The sequence below is a fragment of the Lagopus muta genome, chromosome 18, assembly GCF_023343835.1.
Source record: "Lagopus muta isolate bLagMut1 chromosome 18, bLagMut1 primary, whole genome shotgun sequence".
NCBI lineage: Eukaryota > Metazoa > Chordata > Aves > Galliformes > Phasianidae > Lagopus > Lagopus muta.
In genome coordinates this window covers 5,651,950-5,668,753 of record NC_064450.1, presented here as the reverse complement: position 1 = coordinate 5,668,753, position 16,804 = coordinate 5,651,950, and the positions used below count along the sequence as shown (strand labels likewise).

Sequence of the window (16,804 nt, the reverse complement as noted above, 5' to 3'; positions counted from 1 at the left end):
AAGAGCTTTGTTTTGTCTCATTGTTTTGTCTATTATTTTTTTTTCCTAGAAGAAAGCTTTTGTGCACCTCTCACTTCACATAAAACCAACTTAGAGTTACCAGAAAGCACTCACTTCTAAAGAGATCTCAATGGAGATTTGTCATTTACAACCCTCACTCTTTGCTGCAGTAAGCTTTTTTTTGTTGCTGAACTTTGAAAAGAATAATGATTCTTCTGAAGCTTTCCCCATGCTGTCCTGTAGACTTCCAATAGCCATTCTCCTCGCTAAGGTAAAGGAATCAAGACTGGGTGCATGTAAGCACAGCTCCCAGGTCACACTTGAGTACAGAGCCGTGCCTCACTTCAAGGGGAGGGTGAGTTCTGTTGTCCCCATCTCCACTCAAGAACCCCTCATTTCTACATTCTTTCTTGAAAGCATTCTATGCATGCAGGGCTTTTGCTTGGTCTCTGTCCCTACTAATACCTGACCTTTCTGGCTCTCACTGCCTCTCCTGCTCTCTGTGACAGGCAGTGGTCACACAGCTCACCAAAGCAGGATGATAGAAATACATCCATTCCTTTCCCTCCTCAGCCAGAAGAGGAAAAGAAGGCAAAGTGAACAGATGAGGCCACTAGCCTATGCAAAGAACCAGCACCTCAACCTTTCAGGAGCTGCAGTGTCATGATTCAGAAAGACAACCAAGCATTACCTTCATGACAGGCTGAGCAAAGTACTTCGCGCTCCAGTCACAAAACCCCGTCTGCACTGTGGCTGAAATGAAACTTTTGTGTCCAACGGTATCATCAGCATCATCAGTGGTCTGTCCAGAAAGAGAACAGGATGTTACCCCACGTCCATCTCACTTGCACGGGCAATTTGTACACACAGTGATACCCAGAGTGCCTGTGGCAGATCTGTGAGCAGAGAAAAACCCTCAAAAACATTGCCAAGGATACCAAGATTTCTGTGTCTAGCTCCAAGACCACTGTCATTACATTAGCTGTTCAGAATTGCACAAACAACCTCTTCTGCACAGCACACGACACAGCCAGGCTACAGCATGAATCATGAACCCAAGTGTTTGGTTCCAACCAACTTCCCAGGATGAGGTTTCTCATGGTCTACACAAGAACCTGGCATTAGAAGCAGTGGTGAGGGGAAGGTGATTCAGGCTAACCCACCTTCAGATCAAGGCCACATTGTGCATTAAATGTCTATTATAAAGCATAAGACATCAAAAAAGAAGAAAAAAAAAAGAAAAAAAAGAGATACCACTCCATTGATCCAGGCTTCATTCAGGTTTTCTGAACTATGAGCCATGCTGTTGCTGCTATCCCCGCTAGAATTGAAGGTGTTCCTATTAATGCTTTGACAAATCTTTCTTGGAATCACACAGAAGCATTGGCTCTACGCAAATGCTACTTTAATAAAGAACAGTTAATTCCCAGAAGTCAGAAAACCTGCAATCTGCAATGTACTCTCGGCCTGTGGCTTGCCAAACACACACCTCGCCACTTCCCAGCTTCCCCTTTCATAATGCCTTTTCTAGTTTCCTCTCACAGAGCAAGCACCAGAAACATCCTGGAAGTGCTCTGAAGTAAAGAGAGGGGCAAACAGCAAACCACTGTCAGCCGGCTGGATCCGGGGCACTGACCAGGAACAGGTTGCCAAGGAGGTTGTGGATACCCTGTCCCTGGAGGCATTCAAAGCCAGGCTGGATGTGGCTCTGGGCAGCCTGGTCTGGTGGTTGCTGACCCTGCACATGGCAGGGGGTTGAAACTAGATGATCATCGTGGTCCTTTTCAACCCAGGCCATTCCATGATTCTATGCCCACTGCCAACTGCTACCTTTGAGTGATGGCCACAAGTGCACCTGAGTGTGCTTGGACCCAACCATACTTGTCTGAGATGACTCACCTAAAGTCAACTGAAAGTGACATTCAGAATCCACTGTGCACATTACTGCATTCCTCCACTTGGCACCAAATCAGTTCTTCATGCTTCTCTAAATGGAAAAATGCCCAGTACCTGATGACTGTCATTTGGATTCTAACATGGGTGCAAACCCCCTATCGGCCTGATGCTGAAAATAAAAGACACCACAGCTCTTGGCTGGCCAGATGTATCCCAGCAGTGACCTGTAGAAAGCTCTGGTCTTCCCAGTGCCAGTCTGGGCTTACATCTGCTCCTGTGCTTAGCAAAGAGAGGCTGCCAAGCACAGAACGAATCTGCAGTAAAGGAGGTGAATCTGCTGCTGCAAGGGCATCTCCCAGTATCTCAAGAGAAACATCTGCCTGCATGTTAAAGGAGGAAGAATTGTCCCTTTGTCAGCCTCTGTCCACGCTATGCTGAGGTTGGAGGAAAAGCAACTGACAGAGATGCAGCTGTGCACTATCGCTCAGGCAGACAAATGTTTGTGAAAGAATAAACAATCAACTCGGATTAAACGATTCTTGGTGGCAGCAGAAGTGAGTAATGTCCTCTATCAGAGTCATAAAACATATCCCGAAGAAAAAAATTAATCCATTTTTATTTTACTGGTTAAAAGAAGCTACCCTGGTGTTAGCAGCAGCTAGAAGTGAAGGATGAAGGATATGCAGAAATGAAACACAAAGAACAGAAAGTGTAACAAAACCCAGTGGAGCAGGGGATCAGAACTGAAAGCAAAGTCTCTTTACCTGCTCTGGCCCTTTGTCAAACATTTTTCTTGTTCTGGGGAACTGGTGGGAGTGGGGAGTGTACTGAACCCCCATGTTGCCCACATTGGCAGGTCGCACAGACGTGATGTCCCGGCTGACCGGTTGCTTTGTCACATCATTTGTCAGGCTGGAGCTGCTTGTGCTGGTGGTTGGAGGTGATCCTCTACAGATCAAAAGAGTAAAAGGATTTAGATAGCAGCAGACATGTGACTTGCCCTCATTTTCTGAACCTCTCTGATACGCATCCCCTGACACCTGGCACGTCTCACTAAACTGCAGTCCTGACATGCTTTCCACCTCTGAGAATCAGCCCGGTTCTACAAGCAGAAAGCAGTTCAATGCTCCCTCTCACAGCAGAAACAAAGCTAACCCCCAAACACGAGGGCAGAGGCTAACACTGGCTACGTTGCCATTATCTGCTCTGCTGCCTTAACTCCTGCATGTGAATTATGTGACTTCTTTTACTTTGCTTGTTTCTGACAAGACTTATCCTTCACTGCTGTGCTTCCTCTACAATCCAAACACACAGTCCAAAAAAGTTACAAATCTCAGCAGTGAATCCTGACTGAGACAACTCAGAAAAGCAAAATTCTGGGAACCTGTAGGTTAAGCAGTCACACACCCCCAGGTAATGGCTGTGACCATGGCACAATGACCAGCAATGTGGTGACTGCAGTCCTGGCAGACCACAGGGCAGCATTTTGATTTGCGTGCAAACTGAGATCTGTGCAATTGCACCGTTGCATAATGCTAACAGAAGACATTAAAAGCATCACTGAGCAGTTCAGAGCCCTCCTTTCCAACTTTGAATCTCACTGCTGCACATGGATTGTGAGGCTGCCACATCTCAAGCCAGGTGTTTTCCCTTGGACAGCATCCTTTGGGAAGGAATCACATTTCTAAGCCTAGCACTGCTCACATTGTTGCCTTAGTTTCACTGAGTTTAGGCATCGCTTGCTGACCACCAGGCAACCCTGGCTTTTAGCTGAAACTGGAGAAAAGAGATCAGATTTCAATGGGAAATCCGGATACCTCAGGTCAGAGTGCATCAGTAAAATCAGCAACATTCAACACGTCCCTTCAATCCACCCTTAGATAACCAGCATGCCTCATTATGCTTTGCCCTAAAAGGAGTAACGTGTAGAAACTCCCCACCTGTCCCCAGAGCTTTTGTTCCTAAGCCTCTTACCAGCACTAAACCAAGAAGCTACAAGACCCCAGTGGGCTCCTGATGGGGAGCTCTGGGCCCACTTACCCCACTTGGTGGATGTGCATGCCCTTGTTGGTGGGGCTGGCAGGCGCTGACTGCGTCAGTGAGGACGTGTCCAGGATGCGCTGGGGGCGAGCGTTGACTGTTGCCTAGAGGGAAAGACACAACAGAGCGCTGATTGGGACTGCAGAACAGCCATTGCAGGGGTTTATTATATGGTACAACTGCACACCTGGGGTTCAATGAAGTTAAGCTCTCTATCAGTGTGTGTGGGGGTGTTTAAAAATATACGTGAAAAGTCCCTGTGCAGTTTTGAACACGTAAGACAATCCTGCTGCTCTTGGAGTCTGACAGCACTTACCAGACAGCATCGTTCATTTGCTTACAGAGACATAACTGACCAACATATCAGCCTCTTCTGAAAGCAGCCACAGCCCAGGACCCACAGCACAACTTGTACCCACGAGGTGAGCTGACAGCACGGAGCTCCCACCCAGCACTGCACCACTGCCCATGGCTGCAGCACCCATCCTGATTCTGCATCTGGGTCACAACTGCCCTTGCACATCTGGCAGCTGCACAGATCTGCCTCCCATTGCCTCTGCAACTCCCCTAATGGGAGCTGAGCTTTCGTGGAAGTCACTGCAAGATGCCCCTTCCCTACACACCAGTCCACACCAACTCGCATAGGAAGGCAGCAGGTCTGCATAGCTGGGCTGCTCACAGCTCTGCCCAGCACAGCCAGGCCCTCCTGCAGGCTGACACAGACCTAATCCTGAAACAAACATCTGTCCTTCCTCCGAGAAAAGGTCCCAGATGCAGGCCAGGGGATGGCAGTGAGCAAAGCATGCAGCTCCAGCTCCACCTGCTCAAGGTCTCGAGCCCTGATCACCACCTGCTTGGCTCCAGGGGCACACACCAAATGCCACAGCCTCGGATAAGCCTGACCCAGCCCCTCCTACAGGCTGGCTGACTTGGGGCTACTTTCCTCCTTCCCAAATGAGGTGAGAGAGGCCCCAGCGCCACTCATCACAGTCATGAGTGCAGTGGGGTCTTCAGTGAGCAGCTGGGACGTGAAATCAGAGAGAACGGAAGGAAAGCAGAAGCAATTTAACAACTAGTCACAGACAATTATTCATTGCTAGTTCTAATTAGTCACAGAAGACTCAGTTTTCAGATTCTTGCAGTCAGATCTCTGTCACCTGAAACAGTTCCGGTCCCCTCGTGTCACAGCGGAGGGACAAGATGAGCCAGTGACAGTGTGCTGAAGGGGCACACCGAGGGGAACGTGGCAGCAGCCTTCCTTCTTCCTGGGGAAACAGCAGAGGAATTTCTTTTCTGCCAGAAGCGAGCTGCAGCTCAGTGACATGACAGCGTTTTGCTGGAGGCTGCGGCTGCCCGTTTCCCAGGGATTTGCTCCTCTGCCCGTCACAGCACCTCTTTCAGGAGGGGAAATGGTAATTCATAACTTTGCAAATTGACACCCGGTAGAGGAAAGAAAAAAAGAGTGTGCTGTCAGAATCGCTCGCTCCTGCATGGCAAAGCTGTACCAAGAGTGATGTCGGTGGAGGAATAGCTGCTGGGACAATTCAGCCTCAAGGCTTCCATTCAAAACAGCTGGGTGAGGCAATCTGGGAGGGAAGCAAACTTTCCTTAATTAATTTTGATTTCAGAAAGTCTTAAAAGGCCAACGCTGCTTACCAGCTCCTGTTTGTTTGTTTGCTTTGGTACAAAAAGCATGCTTGGGACTTTTAAAAGATCAGGCTGGGAATGAGATTGTATCACTCCAATCTGCATCATGAATATAAATCACAACTCAGCAGCAATCTGTGGGAGAACCAGCAATGTCTAATCAGCCCAGGAAATAAAACTGCACATTTCCAACCCAGGAAGCATGCACGTCTGTGCAACCTACTCACCAGCTGCTCAGAAAGACATCGCCCTATTTAAAGACCACTGGAGTTCTGTAGAGAAAGAGCTGTACTCTTGGCTCCATTGCACTGAGTAGAACTTGCCTCATTGCAAAACAAAAATAACTGCTCTACAAATGCAGACACAACCTGAACTCCTGCACAACCCCATCACACACAGCACTGCCCTGCTGTCACAGTGCTGCAGTGCTTACTGCTCACAGCCTCACGCTGCACCGGTGCTGCCTGCACAGCCCTCAGGGTGACTGATTTCCATGCCTGGTACAAAACATGGTACAAAACATATTGGAAAATCATGAGGACTCAAAGCACAGAGCCTGGCAACGTTCTGCAGCTAAACAGTTCACCAAGAATGAAGATGTGGGTAACCAGTGGTCATTCCCAAATGTCAGTCCATGGCTACTTTGTTAAGCTCCTTCAGCTGAAAAACAGCAGACACACCAAAGCCACACAAATTGCAGCATTCTGTTCTGTGAACAGAGGAAACTTTCAGATGTCCAAGCTCCAAAATGAAGCCTTTCTCCCTGAATTCTGTATCAACCAGGAGAATAGGACTAAACCCCCGAACATCCAAGTGCTTTACTTAGTGTGAAACAGGGCTTTTTTTTAATCAAGGAAATCAACTTTTGTTTATATTCAGAAACCAAATGGGAACACAGCATCTGCATGTGCTGAACCTGGGAGGCGCAGGGACCCAGGCAGCTCCCAGCCACCTGCAGCCCAAGCTCCATGAGCACCAAGGAAAGGTTCTGGTGTACAGCTGACACAAGGTCATGGTTAATAATCTCCTTGATGTGACAGCAATTCCTACAGCAGATCCAGGCTCACGCCAGCAGAGGAGGATGGATTTGGGGCTGTAAACCCTGGCAGCACTGCTCACAGTGGGAGCACTGGCTGTGATGGGAACCTACGGTCCGAAGCCTCATCTTCCATTTTGGAGGGCTGCTAACAAGATTCCACAGGAGGAATCCATCTGAGAAGCTACCTAAGGCTGCTGTACTGGCAACAGCAAATGCACAGCGTCACGAAGAGACAGCCACCATACATGCACCTGCCCAAAGCATTGGACAAAGTGCACGTTTAAATGCTGGCCTCATGCCACTTGTGGCTAACAGAAGAACAAATGTGGCTAAGAACAACAAATAAGCTTCATTCACTGGAGCGACCCCAGATGGAAATCTTCATAAATGGGAATGCTTTTATTATTTCGAATACAAAACCATTTGAAGAGCCATTGCCTCAGAGAGCAGCTGTGTGAGAAGCAGAGCATGAGATGTGCGATATGCATCCACTTGAGCTTTTGGATTCCTTCCTGTGCAAAGAATTTAGGACCAGACTTCTCAGAACCAGCACCCAATTTATCAAACAGTCACAGCATTCCTACGCATATCACAGCACAATGATCAACATTCCTGCTGGCTAAGCAGAACCACAGCAGTGCTGGTAAAGACATCTGCAGGGCACAACTGCACCTTTATTAATATTTATACATTTCTTTCCACCAGCAAAAAAGTCATTCCTGAATAAATAGGTAAGTCAGAAAAAGCAGATCCATTTCCTTTTATAGCCCTTTAAATCCCATAGTCAGACTAACGTTTCATTTTGCAAAGAGCCTTCCAACATTCAACACCAAAACAGCTTTGTGCAGCTCCAGCCGAGATGGAAATCTTTTCACTTTTCTTATTCACCTTCATTTGGAACCTTGTGCCTGACAGCAATTTGTTGTACAACAGAATCACCAGGGGAGGACTGACCTCACCACCCCCACTGTCAAAACCATTCCCTGTCCCCAAACACAGACATTGCCAACTCGCTGACATGTACGCTTAAAACAAAGGGAGGAATTTAAATAAGTAACTATTTTCTCAAGGGAAAATCAGATTGAAAAGCAAGAAATCTCTAAGGCGTAAAAATGGCAGTGCACAATGCTGGCATCTCTTACTGCAGAACTTCAGCTCAGAAGCCTCGACTGAAGATTTAGGGTTATTCATTAGCAATCGTCAGTAAGAGACGCCATCTCGCATTGGAATGGCTCATGGTCTGGATGCTACAGCAACTACAGGTGGAATCCAAGCACGGGGAAGGGCTGCAGTCAGAGCTCTGACATCGCTGCTGGGCGGGGGGAAGGCAGTTGGTGAGAAGATGTTCTGGGGTGGCCTGGTGCTTCGCCTCGGGAGGAGGTGAGGGTGCTGCTCCAGCTCCCCAAGCTGTCAATTCCCAACAGCAGTGATGGCAGCCTCCAGGGACATCTTGTCATCCTTGGAGGATGAGATGTGATGAGGATGGTGGTTAGGCGGGGAGGCCTGGCTGAGAGGTGAGTAGTGGCAGGGGTGTCTGCATGCTGACTCACATGTACTAGTTCACCTGGATTGGAGAGCCGTTGTGGCTTCAGTCTGCAGGCCAGTCCCACTTGCATAATCTAAATCGGTTTGCAAACGGATAATTTAATGAAGGATATCGAAGGTTTCTCCCAGGGACTGATCAGATAAGTACACTTGAAAACAAGACCTACTGTCTAAGGTCTGTACCTAATTTACAACCCCAGGCCCTCCCCCATTTATTTATTCTACGTCAGCAAGACTTCACGTGAGCATTCATCGTTTCCAAACACTACAAGCTCCTTCAGAAACAGAGTCAGACTGAACTAGGATTGCTTACCAGAGCCCCTCCAATGGACCCGTGCAGCTCAGCCTACCTACCCTGTGCCTAAACATGAAGAAATCCAGCACACAGAAGTCTGATGGACACACATGCACACAGAAGGGCATACCTTGTAGGCAATGCTGTTGAGAACTTTCATTGCCAAGTCAGAGACGTCGGGATAGGGATCAGCAGCTAGGTGAAGGAGCACTCTCCAAATCTGGGTATAAACACTGTTGAAACTCACACCTAAAATAACAAAAAAATAAAAAGAACCACCAAAAAACAAATCCCCAGAGCACACGACAACCCGTCAACCCAAATTCATTCATCTTAGGTGAGAAAATTCATTAGAACTCTGCACATCACAGTGACATCTAAGAAAACATCAAGAGAAGAGCTCACAAACACCCTGTGCAGGCGTTCTGCCTCTTCTCTGTCCTTCTTTGTGAACTCTGCAGGAGTTGGTAAAATGAGAGCAGCGTAAAGCAAAATAAAGACTACTTGAATAAGCCTCAATCAAACTGCTGGTCTGCTGTGCCCCTGCAGCTACGAAACTGAAAAAGCCAAATGGAACAGCAGACAGAGCCTTTGGAGCTCCTGAGCTAAAACACTAAGTGTAGTAAGAATGTAGTTAGAGGCTTATATTTTGATGGTTACTTTTATAGCTGCTTTAAGGATTAATACTCCGCTTGACTGTTCAGAGCTTTTAAGTATTCTACAAGTTTACTAAGTGCTAAATTTTAAAGTGAAGCTGTAAGAACTGTGCCTTGTGAAGCAGCGAGCCTAACTCAGCCTCTCCTGCTGACATTTGTGTCAATTCCTCAATTGCCAATTTGTTGGTTAATGAGAATATCTGCAGTTTGCTATTTCAGCAGGAGGGACTGACAGATTTGAGTACAAATCAAATTAATAAGCTTTGGTAACAACTGACATAACCCAGCAAACGTTTCATTTTGCTGTTTTTAGGTGAATCTTCAATATGTTATTCTTTCTCCTAACCCCCACCGAGTGCAATAGGTACAACACTGTCTTTTAGGAATTGAGCCATTTGGACAATATTAAAGCAGTTGTACTAATAAAAAAAGAAAGAAAAAAAAAGGAACAAAAATAGGGATTTCAGATGAGTCACAATCAATGGTAAATGACAGATCAAGCTGTTACTGCATTTCCTTCCGTGTTTCTGTAGGCATCTAAATATAAAGTGTTGTGAAGACAGGGCTCCTTGGTCAGCAAGCACCTTCACAGCTGAACCCGATGCTCGGGCCAAAAGAAAACAGACACGGACAGTTTGGTTTTGAACTCAAGCTGAAGCAAGCAAGCAGTGTGCAGTTATAAAGTTCAGCAGCACGCACAGTGCACTGCCATATGGCTGCCTGCACCAGACAATCGAATCCTCCTCTGCCAGAAAAACACCCCAGCGTGTGACAAACGTTGTGCAAAAAGCAAAGGCGATAATCTCACTCCATCCCTCCACCTGACCCGTGAAACAGAGGGTCTCTTACTTGGCTGATAACTTACTTGGCTGATATGCGAAGGATTTCTCAGAGTTTCACATAGCAACCCCACTGATGAGTATTTATGACAGCACCACTCAGGCAGCGCTGCCCGTTTGCCATGGGTGACCCACACAGCAGGGTCCTACAGATGAGCCTAACCTTTCCAATGCAAGCAGGGCACAGGGTGATGATCCCAGAAAGAAAATACCACTGTCAAAGCACAGCACAGTCAAAGGGCACTGATCTGTTGTGTGTGGTTTACGCTGGCTGAGGGCATGGAACCAAGGAACACGCAAGGACAGCGTGTGTGGGTTCAGCAGAACTGACTTGGAACAGTGCAAATCCGACCTCAGGTTCTGGCTGTGGTCACAGCTGGCAAAAGTCATCATCTTTTTCACAATTTCTTTATCCGTGTTTGAAAATGTCAGCACACGATAAGCTCCCTGTGCAGAAGAGGAATGGGTCTCCCAGGCAGAAAAAGCAGCGACGTAACACTGTCTGTCCTTTCGGGCTTCTGACCATTTGGGTCTCACTTCTGCAACCCGCACGTTCACTCTGGAAGCTGATGTTAGCAGGAAAAGCAAAGCTGGAGGCACACAGAGCTATGGGCTATGGGAGGACAGCAGCCCCAGAGCCAGGCAGTGCCACGTCAGCTGAGCTCAGCATCCCTACAGTGTGCATGCTGTGCCAGAAGCTACGCAAGGAGCGGTGGGGATCTGAATGGCGTGGACCCTTTTAGAGCCCTTGAAAGGCAGTAAAAGGAAAGAGGGAGAAAAGAAAAGCGAGGAGGTGCTCATCAGTTTCTCTGATAACCACCTCACTCATGACGCAGTCATGAAGGAGGAAAAAGCCAATAACATTTTTTATACATCTGAGCGTCATGAAAAACAAATTTAAAACAGATCTGCGCCAGTGCAATTCCTCATTCGCTCCGCAGCCTTTGAAAAGAACAGAGGGAATTTCTACAAAGGCTCAGCACCGGGGCTGAAGGACTGCTGCTTTCTGCCCCCCCTCCCGTTAATGCTGTTCTGTGCACTGATTCAGCCCGGTGACACATCCGACACAGCTCCTGCAGGAACCCAAAATGTGGACTCACTGGGATAAAGGGAGGCAGCAGAGGCGGCAGCAGGAGCAGCAGCTTGATTTCATGTACTGCACTGAAACGAGGAAAATATCCACGAGATGCAAACAAAGGGCCGTGCAAGGGGGACGGGGGTGTTAATTTAAGCAGACAGCTCTGTAATTAGTCAGACTGATTCAAAGCCAGTTAAATGGACCTTGCAGTATAGATTTACAAAATGATTTCTCTCAGCTAAGAACGTCAAAAATAAATTGCCTTTCTTCACTGACGCCTTTGATTTCGTTTGCATGCACGTAGCTCCCAGCTCGGTGTGACAGCCAGCATCACATCACTGCCCCAAGGAAGGGACCTGGCTGAGGTCACCGAGCACACAAAGCTCAGGACCACGTTGTACCAACGCTTCTATTACCCCTTCTGCTTCACCAAACTGTGATGGCGTCCCTTTCTAACCCCCTTAAAAAATCACTGCAGTGATTGTAAGCCCTGATCTCTGGAAGATGCAGTGCCCACCCAGCACAGCAGCAAAAGCTGACCTATGGCACATGTGTCGTGTGCCTCAGACTGGAGGCAGCTCTGCTCCCATACGTTCCATCTGCAGGGAAAAGCACATCTGGGACTGGTGTGGTGAAAGCGTGTAGCTGGAATACTTCACACCGAGCAGCACCTGAGGGCTCAGCTATCTGGTTCCCATCAATGCTGATCCCAATGCTTTGTAAGGCAGCATCCCATATGCTTCTCCTCTTCCCAGAGTAACACTGTAGGTCCTGCGGGAGCTCCTCCAATGGAGAAAACATCAGAAATTCGGATGGCTTTCTGTACTCTACCTCGACAACCACAGCAGCTCACTCCCCAGAGGAACAGCAAATTGATTTTTTGTGCGCAGCGCTGACAGCCTGCAAGCTGCCACAGCCAGCCCACGCCACTGCTCCCTGCCTGTGCCCAGAGAGGGAGTGTGAGGCCAGGGCAAACACTGGCACATCATGGCACAGCCACAGAGCCAACCAAGCTGCTCTGCTGCCCACCGTCACACTGGGATTTCTCTCCCATCCTGGTTCCCTACCGCCTCAGCAATGCCATGCAGGGCAGCTGCTGCCTCATGCAGGGCTGTGCAGCAGTGCCCAGGCCTTGCCCTGGTTCCACCATGCTGCTTCCACAGTGCAGGACAAAGAGGACGAGCTGAAGGGCAACCTCTGCAACAAGCGTCCGTTTCCAAAGCCCACTCAGATCCCTGTATTTTGCCATTTTGTGAAGTTTTACTTACAAATAGCACTGCTTAGCCAATTATTTCTCATGGCACTGAATTCAAATATAGTGCCTAGTGAGAGAGGAGGCTCTACCTGTCCCAGCAGCCTCCTCTCTGCAGCTCACTGCCCACCTACACCTCTTGCCTTCGTCATCCTCACTGCAGTCACCTCCTGCTGCGGGTGTTACTTCAAGGCAGCTCTTCAGAGAGGCTCCTGTGACCCAGCAAACAGCTTCCTGCCCCCAGCTCTCCTGCTGAAGCAGAGAAACACTCCCCTGCATTCACTGCTCCAAGGCTTCCTCCTCTTCCTTTGATCATTCCTTAATATAATCTTTCCAGTGATGCTCTCCATAAGACAAAGGCTTTTAATCATACAATTTAAATATGAATAATCACCTTCAAGGTATGCAAAGCCCTCATCTCAATACCTTTTCCCATCTTAAAACTAAGCAAAACTAAAAAAAAAATAATTCAGAATGCAAAGATTAATGACTTGTCTTATGGAAAAAGAAGCAAGGCTCAGCTTCCCATCCAAACTGGTGTTTGCATGTTGTATGTTAACTAACCAAACCTGGCTGCTGGCAGCTCAGCCACACGAGGGCCAGAAAGCAATCTTCTGGTAGCCCAAGGTTGCCTGGGCAAGGACTGGTCTGCCAGAAAACAGCACACCCAGAGACAAAGATATCTGCTGCTTTTTCTGGTCATGTTTTGCTGGTAGTTTGCGAGGAAGCTGTTTGTAAAATGGCAGGAGAAGGTGCATATAGGTTTTCTTTGGGTTTGTGGGAAGAATTATATGATGCCACAGTGTCAATGAAGTGGATAGGCTGATGCAGGAAATTCCTTCTAGACACATTCCTAAAACCACAGGAGGGGAAGAAAGCCCCGAGCATCAGTGAATCAACGTAGGGAATGCAGAGCACTGAATGCAGAATCAAACTGTGGCTGACATTTTCTCCTTTTTCCACTACAGACTGGATTTCTGCTTTGGTTTGATTCTACCCATGTGCCCAAAGCATCCCTTTTACTGCTCTCTCTGTCCCAAACACTTGGGGCACAGACATTACAGCAGAGGCAAATCACAGTTAATTCTGCCAGGAGATACAGAGCAGAGCAAAACATCCCTTCCTTCAGGGCAGGTCCATCATCCAGTGACAACTCTGAGCTACAGCAGGATTCCACTCTCTGCTAGAACTTAAAGAGCTTCACCCCAAGGCAGATGGGCACTTCTGGAATGTTACAGGCTAGCTGCAGCTGCTACTTGCAAGTGACAAATACCCACAGCAGTGTTAATCTGAGTCTGGGCTGGCTGCACAGCAGCACCAAGGGTGGCTGGAGCTGATGGGGTTTTGAAAACTCCTTCCTTGGGGACCAGAAGAGAGCGGGCTGAGAGATGGTGCTTCTTCAGTAGGAGTGAAAAAAGCCTGGCTTTCAGGAAGCAAACGCTGAAGGTAATGGGATTCTCTGTGAGTTATGAATTTTAAACACTTCTATAAGCTCCCTCGTTTCCAGCTGGCTATGAGCTCTTCTGATTAAACAGGAATGAGACAGGCTTCAGAGAACTGCTCTTGTTGTTTCTTTAGGTTTCCCTGATGCACCTCCAGCTGATCTCTAGAGCTTCCAGCACATTTGGAAAAAAAAACCTTGTGAGACTTGCAGAAGGCATCCAGCAGACACCACTTAGCACCAGAGGAACTGAGGAAAACTAGCTTCTCAAGCTGAAGAGAAAGAGAAATTTCCTAACATTCCTGCCATACTTTCAGAAAATACAGTTTCACTACCTACAACCAAAAGCAAACGAATCAATCAAGCTTCTAAGGAACAAATGACTTTAAACTGCCACAGGGGCTTAAGGTCTCACAAATCCCAATCCCAGAATCTTTCACTTCAGAAAGTCAAAGCATCATCACTTTTTCCAGCAAATGTAGGGAGCAAAGTGCTTCTTCAGCCAAGACAAGCCCAGCATCAAGGGGGAATCCAGACTTACACCTCTCTTTCTGCACTGGTTTTTGAAGGCTGGAAAAACGTGGCACATGGATATCTCACAAAGCTGACACATAGATTTGCAGACTTCCCCCAGCACTTCTCAGCCATGTGCTGCCTCCTGTGCTCCCTGGATGGAGACTCTTGCAGAAGTTAAGCCCTTCTGCACGCTGGCTGTGTTACCATCCCAAAATGGATCAGATTGGAAAGCCACAGCCAATTTAAAGCAGTGCTATTGTAGCACTCAAACACGACTGGGAGGACTATTAGAAATAACAACTGAGTGGAAGTAGTCCAACACAAAAACACCAGTTGTGTGTCACAAAAGAAATGCAAATCAGCCATTACATGCAAATCAGCCACGCACTGCATAAGTGCAGCTAAAAACTCCCTTCTTTATGTGCCACAGCACTTCACTCTGCAGAAAGATGTATGTTACCCACAAAGCCAGATGCCCAGAAAAAGGGCTGTTGAGCAGTGTTGAGAAGTTTGGTGCAGTTCCTGCTGTTGGAGCTGCTTGTTCAAGAGGAAATGATGGAGAGGGGACTGGAGGCAGTGGGATCAGTCAGAGTTTTTGTGCATAAACAAGTTATGGGAAGCTATCAGTCTCTGTTTTTGAGACTCAGCCTAGGATTTCTTCTTTTTTATGTCCTGTTTTAACAACATGCATATGAATGTGCAAGGAAAATTAGTTAGGTGAGGCTTTCCTGTATGAATAACACAACAAAATGGCTGTGCTGTACAGAAATACAACCCACATGAAAAATAATCGGGGGAAGTTACTGCCAGACAGCCCAGCTGCTGCATCCATGGGATGGAGAGTCTTTGTTTTGATTATCTAGGCAACTAAACCGTGGTGGACATAAAATCCCCTCATGTGTGACATTTTTGTGCTCATATTCCTAGGAGGATTGCTGTCTGCCACAGCGAGAAGCCAAAGCTTCAGAGCAGGAGGGGCTCTGCTCTGCATATAGCCTAACCAGACATAAGAACAGCTTGCTGCTATGAGATCTCTAGCTGGAGTTCTAGCAGGAGCTAAGATCCAAACCTTCCCTAAAACCTGGTGTGAAATACAGAGAAAGGTGACACCAAAGGAAGGGGGAGAGCCTTTACTCACCTATGAGTGAATTCAGAGAGGAGTAAGAGCTGACTCGTCTCATCTTGTCAATGGTCTCAAAGGACAGGATGTACTCTTCGTTCTCAGGGCTGCCCAAGGTGCTGCTGGCGCTGCTGCTGGTGCTGAGATTCCCAGGAGAAAACGCAACAGAGCTTCCAGCTGCCAAAAGGAAGGCAGGCAGCTGCTGAAACAGGGACTCGAGGAGAGCAATTTTCACCCGGGTGTAACAGTGCTTTTCCAAATCCCACAACGGTCAGTGAAGGTGTGGGCAAATCCACAAAGTCCCCTTTTAAAAACGGAATGCTTAAATACAGAGCAAGCATCAAAGAGTCATAAACGATTCTGACAGTGAAAAATCTGTGTATGGCAGGAAACTGAAAGGCACCATCTTGATCCCTGAACGCTTCAACAAAAAATATATCGATATTAACGACCAATAAATTGAAATTAATTAGGAGAGGGCTCCTCACCTAATCCTTTGGAGCTGGCAGCTGGATAATCGAGGCACAAAAGTTAGTTTCACACCGCGCGTTGGTTCGCACACGGCGGCTTGGAAGAGGGTGTGAAAAAAGAGCTGGTATAGAAAAATGACAGAATTTTTTAATCTCTTACATTCTTCGTTCAGACTGAGGTTCTGCAGGGACTTGTTGAGGTTCCTGGCTGTGGTAACCGCTCGGATGTTCCCATAGGAGCTGACGGAGCGCAGCCGAGGTGTGCACGGACCGTCCCTCACTGGTGTCAAACTCCCACCCTCTGCAGATGCAAAATGTAGCCATTAGAGACGTGACCAAAGAGACCACAGCCTGTGGGTGGATTCCCAGCAAAGGCAGAGCTCAGACATCACCAACACAGAATTCACCCATTAGCATGAACAGAACGAGGTACACGGGATCCTCCCTGAACGCACCCAGCACGGAGCACGTTCTGCTCTTGTTCAGGCTGTGACTTTGTTCCATCCAATAAATTCAGGTGAGCTGAGCCTTGCCAGTGCCTGCAGGCTGCCCAGAGACACAACGGCTCTTCCCTCCAGGTTGATGCTGGGCCACTGCCCAGACACTGTGCTAGGACACACTGCTACAGCAGACACCATTTAGTAGATGGCATTTGCAGGCTTCCGTCTGCTCCTGCTCATTAAAGCTCTGGATTCTTTTCTTTTTGTTGTTACAAAGGCTTATGAAATATCAGCTTCCTGACCAAATTTCAGGCCTAGTTACAACTTGTATTTCACCCAAACTATAATTTCCCATTTTTTTTTCCATTTTCATTCCTGAATACACACAATGTCACAACTGCACAGAATAGCTGTTTTATTCCAAAGCAGAGGTGGCTGCATTATGGTGCTGGGGCAACACTTGCAGTACATCCTACTTATAGAGTACTTTAGGATCATTTTGGATAAGGAGAAGCACTTACATAAATGGT

At 47.5% G+C, this 16,804-nt stretch overlaps 1 protein-coding gene across 4 annotated transcripts in view; it reads right to left on the bottom strand.

Annotated features, from left to right (window-relative positions):
• RPTOR (regulatory associated protein of MTOR complex 1) overlaps positions 1-16,804 on the bottom strand; it is a 118,579-nt gene that overhangs the window by 24,301 nt on the left and 77,474 nt on the right. For 2 of the 4 annotated variants that reach the window (XM_048964961.1, XM_048964962.1), the window contains exons 19-25: positions 15,995-16,135; positions 15,383-15,541; positions 8,593-8,711; positions 8,173-8,241; positions 3,937-4,040; positions 2,661-2,844; positions 692-802 (exon numbers count right to left, since the gene is read on the bottom strand). In XM_048964961.1, coding sequence (XP_048820918.1) covers positions 692-802; positions 2,661-2,844; positions 3,937-4,040; positions 8,173-8,241; positions 8,593-8,711; positions 15,383-15,541; positions 15,995-16,135 — 887 coding nt within the window. The remainder of the gene's footprint in view (positions 1-691; positions 803-2,660; positions 2,845-3,936; positions 4,041-8,172; positions 8,242-8,592; positions 8,712-15,382; positions 15,542-15,994; positions 16,136-16,804) is intronic. The other 2 variants (XM_048964963.1, XM_048964964.1) reach the window with 1 other exon arrangement.